The sequence below is a fragment of the Salvelinus fontinalis genome, chromosome 1, assembly GCF_029448725.1.
Source record: "Salvelinus fontinalis isolate EN_2023a chromosome 1, ASM2944872v1, whole genome shotgun sequence".
In the NCBI taxonomy this organism is placed as follows: domain Eukaryota; kingdom Metazoa; phylum Chordata; class Actinopteri; order Salmoniformes; family Salmonidae; genus Salvelinus; species Salvelinus fontinalis.
In genome coordinates this window covers 48424297-48432083 of record NC_074665.1, presented here as the reverse complement: position 1 = coordinate 48432083, position 7787 = coordinate 48424297, and the positions used below count along the sequence as shown (strand labels likewise).

Sequence of the window (7787 nt, the reverse complement as noted above, 5' to 3'; positions counted from 1 at the left end):
ATTCACACTGCAGTTAAAAGACACAAGCTGAGTCCACAGATACCACTTACTGGTCGGGTCTAGCTTCTCCACTCGATGAGAAAGGGAAATGAAAGGTGTTTCCATCTTGCATTCAAGTAGATTACATAGTTGTAATAACAAAGGCACATCTATGTTATTTTGAGAGTCCTACAAACTGTATATATTTAAAATAAGACAAAGGTTCACAAGACTGATTCTAAAACATTTATTTCCATGTCACAAAAACACCTTTGCATACCCCTGTGCATATTCATGCGCACACGTTTCACTGCCAGTGAAAAGAAGATATTACTCAGTCTCACAATACCGATGGTATCAGACAGTGTGCAACATTCTTCATTCACTCTTAACGGAAAACCTTACATAGTACTGTGTAGCAGGCTCTTTCCACCGGTGCAAAGGTTCAGTCGGGCAGAGATTAAATTGTGAAAATGACGTAATCATGGATCTCATGTAGGTTATATTTTGCACACTAGATTCATAGAAACCACACATACCAAGTTACAGTATATTAAATTCAAGTTATTTGATCTGTATTGCACTTCATTTTAACTCGCTGTTGTTCTGCATAAAATGGATCAAGATGAATAAGACATTGCTGTAACGCCAACAGCAAAATACTTTGGTATATTCCAGCACATTTGAATGCCATTGGAAAATATCACTGTCCACACACAAGAATCCTGAAATACATTGGCTGGATGTGCCATCAATCTAAACATGTAGGAAGGCCTTATTGAAAACCATGGAGCCACAGTTATGACAGTGCCTATACAATATGCACTTCAGAGATTCTTTGTGTACATGCTCCAAATATCAGTCCCCCCTGTTGTTCATACATCCTCTGGAGTCTAGACCAATCAGTCTTGTTATGACTTCTTTACAGGTCTTGTCTCCAAGCAGTTCCTGTATGGAGTATTGACACAAATCTTTTCCGGCCACACTTTACATTAGAGAAAATAGTATTTCCTTTATGTTCATTTTAGGGGAATAACTTGTGTCTAAATAACAACAAAAATAAACAAAAAAAGTACTCCAAGTGCATGAAATTGCAAACCTGTTACATGTAACCTAATAACATTACATTACACATGACTTTCCTTTGTATAAAGTAAGTAAGTAGCCTGGTCCAAGCCAGAATGGCCCATTTGGCAGGAGCCCACCTCCTGTATACGTAGCGTGAGCGTGATGCAGTTTGATCTACAAATACACCCCGTGGACAGGAACTAGCCTATCACAGGGCCTTCATTTGTGTAAATCCAATGAAAATAAGTTTAAGTGTGGGCCAATTTCCTTTCCCCTCATTTCCCTGTCTTGTAATCGAAAAGGGAAAAAGTTGTTACTGCAGTTACCGTTATTGTAGTAATACCAACAATGCAATAACTGGCTGTCGTCATTGGCTTCAGCATCACCCCGGACAAGCTGCTGGAGAAGGCCTTCTTCATCCGCCTGATCAGTCGCAAAGAGATTACCCTCCTGCAGCTCGCCAATGAGAAGTCGCTGCAGCAGAAGGGTATCACCGTCAAACAGAAGAGGTGAGGGAGGGCTAGAGAGACAGCATGAGCTCTATTGGGTCTAATTGAAATTGGAGAGTGCATTTACTTCCAGAGAAATGATTGGGGAACCTAATAAATCAAATAAAAATGTACTGAAATCCACTGTCTAATTGAACATATGATTTCTTTCAAATGAATCTAAATTACACCGTAACTGTCTTCAGTGTTTCCCCTAGGATTTGTTTCAGCAGTGGTGGCAAGGGTAGCGGGGGATGAATTTCTACTAGCGTTAGCGCAATGACATGCTAGCTGTTCCCATAGACTTCCAGTCATTGAGTCAACGACTATCCATTTAAAAGTGTGTCTGGCAGAAATATATATTAAAACCAAAAATTACATAATTTTTTGCAGCAGTGGCAACAATTTCCACTCCTGCTAAATGAATATAGGAGAAACACTGGTTTTGGTGCTCTGGTTGCTGCCCTGATATCCGATGCTCTTGTGTCCAATGCTGGACACCTTCCTGCTGGTGCTGCCCCTCACTGCCCCTCCCTTCATTCTGACGCTACTACTCCCACCCTCGGACATGGTCCTTCCTCTCCTTTTCTTCTCCTCCTCCTCCTCCTCCTCCTCCATCCCCCTCTCCGCCTCCTCCTGCTGCAGGTTCCGGAGGTTCTGACAGTTGCATACCCGCTCCTCTGGCTGCTCCCCGGTGGGACGGAACCACTTCAATGAAGCGTAGACGAGCTCTGCGAAACTGGACAAGGCAGATATCACTCCCACGGCGAAGTAGAAACAGAGGAAGACTGTCTTCTCCATGGGGCGTGATACGAAGCAGTCCACCGTGTAGGGGCATGGGAAGCGGCTGCATGGGAACTGGGCCTCAACCCGGAAGCCGTACAGCCACCACTGACCGATCAGAAATCCCACTTCTGTCACCAAACGGAAGGCCACATTTATAACATAGAGTTGTCGGAGGTGGCGCTCTTCCCTGGCGGGGTTGCTAATCAGCTGGCTGAACCTTGGCTGGCTTAACTGCATGGTCCTCTTGTTGTGGTGGTGCATGGCGTACATGAGGAAAATGAGGGATGGCGTGGAGATGAGGACTATGTGGAACACCCAGAAGCGGTACTGGGAGATGGGGAAGGCATCATCATAACACACCTGCTTGCAGCCCGGCTGCAGTGTGTTACAGGAAAACTCCCCCTGCTCGTCTTCGAACAAGTCGCCGGCGACAGTGCCCAGGATGAGGATGCGGAAGACCAGCATGAGCAGCAGCCAGAAGCGGCCCAGCATAGGGGAGTGGACCTGGAGGGCATCGAAGAGGCCGCTGAGGAAGCTCCACTCACCCATGATGCGAGGACTCGGCCTGGGCTATTCTTCCTGGCTCTCTGGGGGTCTCTGGAGGTCTAGTGGAACTTATATTCAGTCCATTTTCAGAAATAGTTATCCCTCATGAGTTACTGGCACACAGGGTTGTCAAGTCAAAATGCCAAGTCTGCTCACAAGCCCTTCCTTAAGAAATACTAAAACTGATGATAAAATCTGAACAGGGTGATTTACAGATCAAAGGCTAATTCCATGGACGTGTATCCTTCACATGACCTGAAACAAGACAGATCAAATATTTGATTGTTTAACATGCTGATTTTTTAAATAAAGATAGCTATTCCAATATATTTCCTCATCCACATTACATTTAATTAATTAACACAAGCAAATACCTGTATTAGATGAGAAGTTGCTTCAACTCCTTTTAAGCTGCCTTAGGAAATGAACCAATTCAGTGAAAACCCCTGCTCCTTTCGTGATCTTAAATGACATTGAAGAACAGAGGTTTTGATTAGTTAAGAAGCACATAGGCAAAACAATATAGGTATATTATTGAATGTACTTAATATTACATACAAAACGACCCACACAAATATTTAACTTGCTCACATAGAGGTTAAACATACTCAGAGAACATACCAAACTTTTCAACCATATACATGGTAGATCGTCATAATAAGCCGATTCCTGTACAAGCCTGGTAGAAGTACTCTTTAGCCTCTGGCATACACACTCTGGGTGCCTTGTTTATGTGGGCAGGTGCCTTCTTTGATTTGGTACTTCTGCCTGAGGCAGCCTTGAATCAATAGGTAGCAGTCAATGAGTCATCAAAATATTGCCAGTCAATAAAAAAGAACTAAGATCCGTAGAAAAACCTTTAAACATTAGGCATTATATCATCCATCTATTAAAGGTGCAATGACAAAAAAATGGAGCCAACCTGTGTTGGTTCCCTCAGTGTGCTTCTCCTAGCAAGCCGACTATTACCACAGTCTAACTCCACGTTAGACAGTGATAATGGTTGGCTTTTAGTAGTCCGCTTGCTAGGGCGTCAACGAGGAAGGAAATTCCTGTCATGTCCTATCTGGGATATCAAAGTACACAAACATAATTAATGTTTACTCAAGAGTACATACTCTTGACTGATGACGGCTTTTCCTAATGGCAGGAAGAGTCAGCACTTCCCAATCGGCCTGAGCAGTTCACAAGGGAGAACACAGGAACACCCCAGCATCAATACACCACCTACTGGGTAAAAACTGGTTGAATCAATGTTGTTACCACGTAATTTCAATGAAAAAATATAATGTGATGAAGTTGATGGAAAACTGATTGGATTTGAAAAAAGCCATCAACATAAGGGAATTTCATATTTTTCCCCAAAAATGTTAAGCTAAATCCAATGACATGGTAAAATGTTTTGTTGATTTCACGTTGAATTCACATTAGTTGACAACTCAACCAAATGTAAATCAAAACTAGACGTTGAACTGAAGTCTGCGCCCAGTGGGCACTGGTAGACCTACTGATACGACAGCTGTGAGTGCTTTTGTATTGGGATTGGGTGGGCCGGCCAGTCCCTGACTTTGTTATAATTTTCAAATAGCCTACACCTCTTTCCTGCAGTCAAATGAACAATTCGCCCTCTAGTGGCCTCATGGGTGGAATGTTTGTAATATTTTTCATAATTAATAAACATTATTATTAAACCTGCTTAAAATCCGGTGTTTCTATGTCAAATGAACGGTTTTGTTATATTTCAGTTTTCTGTGATATACAGTGGGGAGAACAAGTATTTGATACACTGACGATTTTGCAGGTTTTCCTACTTACAAAGCATGTAGAGGTCTGTAATTTTTATCGTGGGTACACTTCAACTGTGAGAGACGGAATCTAAAACAAAAATCCAGAAAATCACATTGTATGATTTTTAAGTAATTCATTTGCATTTTATTGCATGACATAAGTATTTGATCACCTACCAACCAGTAAGAATTCCGGCTCTCACAGACCTGTTAGTTTTTCTTTTAAGAAGCCCTCCTGTTCTCCACTCATTACCTGTATTAACTGCACCTGTTTGAACTCGTTACCTGTATAAAAGACACCTGTCCACACACTCAATCAAACAGACTCCAACCTCTCCACAATGGCCAAGACCAGAGAGCTGTGTAAGGACATCAGGGATAAAATTGTAGACCTGCACAAGGCTGGGATGGGCTACAGGAGAATAGGCAAGCAGCTTGGTGAGAAGGCAACAACTGTTGGTGCAATTATTAGAAAATGGAAGAAGTTTAAGATGACGGTCAATCACCCTCGGTCTGGGGCTCCATACAAGATCTCACCTTGTGGGGCATCAATGATCATGAGGAAGGTGAGGGATCAGCCCAGAACTACACGGCAGGACCTGGTCAATGACCTGAAGAGAGCTGGGACCACAGTCTCAAAGAAAGCCATTAGTAACACACTACGCCGTCATGGATTAAAATCCTGCAGCGCACGCAAGGTCCCCCTGCTCAAGCCAGTGCATGTCCAGGCCCGTCTGAAGTTTGCCAATGACCATCTGGATGATCCAGAGGAGGAATGGGAGAAGGTCATGTGGTCTGATGAGACAAAAATAGAGCTTTTTGGTCTAAACTCCACTCGCCGTGTTTGGAGGAAGAAGAAGGATGAGTACAACCCCAAGAACACCATCCCAACCGTGAAGCATGGAGGTGGAAACATCATTCTTTTGGGATGCTTTTCTGCAAAGGGGACTGGACGACTGCACCGTATTGAGGGGAGGATGGATGGAGCCATGTATCGTGAGATCTTGGCCAACAACCTCCTTCCCTCAGTAAGAGCATTGAAGATGGGTCGTGGCTGGGTCTTCCAGCATGACAACGACCCGAAACACACAGCCAGGGCAACTAAGGAGTGACTCCGTAAGAAGCATCTCAAAGTCCTAGAGTGACCTAGCCAGTCTCCAGACCTGAACCCAATAGAAAATCTTTGGAGGGAGCTGAAAGTCCGTATTGCCCAGCGACAGCCCCGAAACCTGAAGGATCTGGAGAAGGTCTGTATGGAGGAGTGGGCCAAAATCCCTGCTGCAGTGTGTGCAGACCTGGTCAAGAACTACAGGAAACGTATGATCTCTGTAATTGCAAACAAAGGTTTCTGTACCAAATATTAAGTTCTGGTTTTCTGATGTATCAAATACTTATGTCATGCAATAAAATGCAAATTAATTACTTAAAAATCGTACAATGTGATTTTCTGGATTTTTGTTTTAGATTCCGTCTCAGTTAAAGTGTACCTATGATAAAAATGACAGACCTCTACATGCTTTGTAAGAAGGAAAACCTGCAAAATTGGCAGTGTATCCAATACATGTTCCCCCCACTATATATGAAATGTAATATTGGGATGCAAACTCAAAATTGAATACATTTAAACTCTATATCTGACATGGTACAGGTGTCTTCAGTTTTTAAGCCCATAACCAGGTATGTGAAGTGAATACTTTGTTTTAAAGTAAATCTGACTACCAAGAAACACTCTGTGTGATCCTAATTTAGCCCACTGCAGAAAAAGGCTAGATTGAGTCATACTTAGAACTTTAAATGTAGGCTACATGAGGTTAATACGTTTTTATGTCAGTATCGGATGAAACTGTGGGCTGAGGTAAATTGTTTAATTGCTACTTGCCTTGTTACAGTTTAGATTATTTAGTTACTTACATTAACCATGTTTGGAATCATAGCCTTCCATGTCGATACGCAGGTTGGCATTTATTGGGATGCAGCTCTGCAGTGGTCACTAGCTGGCCTAGCCACATTCATAACATCTTATTTCAAACCCTAACTACACTGCTAACCTTATGCCTAGCCCTAACCTTAAATTATGACAAAAAAAAGCAAATTTTTGTTTTCACCATAAAGACAATTTTGACTATGCAAGCCGCAAATTCAAAATTGCCTTTATGGTAAAAATGTCATGAGCTAGCTACTACTTTAAAGCAATTCAAGATTTAATTGTTACAAATAATTAATGCATGGACTACATTTATGAGAATATTTTGTTTACCTTATCAAGCTTGAAGATGGTACACTCATTTATCAATCCAAAAAAGTGTTATGAGTGAGTGCACCACAAACATCTTTCCAGGGTGTTGGTGCATCCTCCTCCCAATACAGCCTCTTGCAACACCACTGATAGGGAAAGGGTATCCATTTGCAAAAGTAAAGTTTTGCTTTGATGTCAAGTCAGCTCATATTGTTGCTACCTTAGCTGTTATGCTAGCTAATGTGACACTAGCATATTGACATGCATATTGGTATTAAAAGACGGGAACATTGTTTAGGCAAATCATTAGTTAGGTAGCTAGCTATCACATTAAGTGTGCAAAAATGTGATAGCTAACGTTAGCTAGCTACGCGCTAGCCAGCTGGGGACTTCAGCATTACGGCCGAGATCCCGTTAACGGGATCGATATGACAACAGCCAGTGAAAGTGCAGGGCGCCAAATTCAAAACAACAGAAATCTCATAATTAAAATTCATCAGACATACAAGTATTTTACACCATTTTAAAGATAAACTTGTATTTTTTAATATATTTTTAAAATTTTATCCCCCCAATTTTCGTGGTATCCAATCGCTAGTAATTACTATCTTGTCTCATCGCTACAACTCCCGTACGGGCTCGGGAGAGACGAAGGTCGAAAGCCATGCGTCCTCCGAAGCACAACCCAACCAAGCCACACTGCTTCTTAACACAGCGCGACTCCAACACGGAAGCCAGCCGCACCAATGTGTCGGAGGAAACACCGTGCACCCGCCCCCCTCGGTTAGCGCTTTACGCCCGGCCCGCCACAGGAGTCACTGGAGCGCGATGAGACAAGGATATCTCTACCGGCCAAACCCTCCCTAACCCGGACGACGCTAAGCCAATTGTGCGTCG

General features: G+C 42.7%; 1 protein-coding gene across 1 annotated transcript; it reads right to left on the bottom strand.

Annotated features, from left to right (window-relative positions):
• Nucleotides 1-212: 212 nt before the first annotated feature.
• On the bottom strand, nt 213-6037 carry LOC129856694 (gap junction delta-3 protein-like). Its single transcript, XM_055924430.1, has 3 exons — nt 3489-6037; nt 3242-3329; nt 213-3122 (listed from the first exon to the last, which is right to left on the bottom strand). The coding sequence occupies exon 3, from the start codon at nt 2868-2870 to the stop codon at nt 1953-1955; it is 918 nt and encodes a 305-aa protein (XP_055780405.1). The 5' UTR covers nt 2871-3122; nt 3242-3329; nt 3489-6037; the 3' UTR covers nt 213-1952.
• Between the last annotated feature and the right edge of the window lie 1750 nt (nt 6038-7787).

Coding starts and splice junctions, on each gene's coding strand:
- LOC129856694 (XM_055924430.1), bottom strand. CDS start 2,870: ATGGGTGAGTGGAGCTTCCTCAGCGGCCTCTTCGATGCCCTCCAGGTC.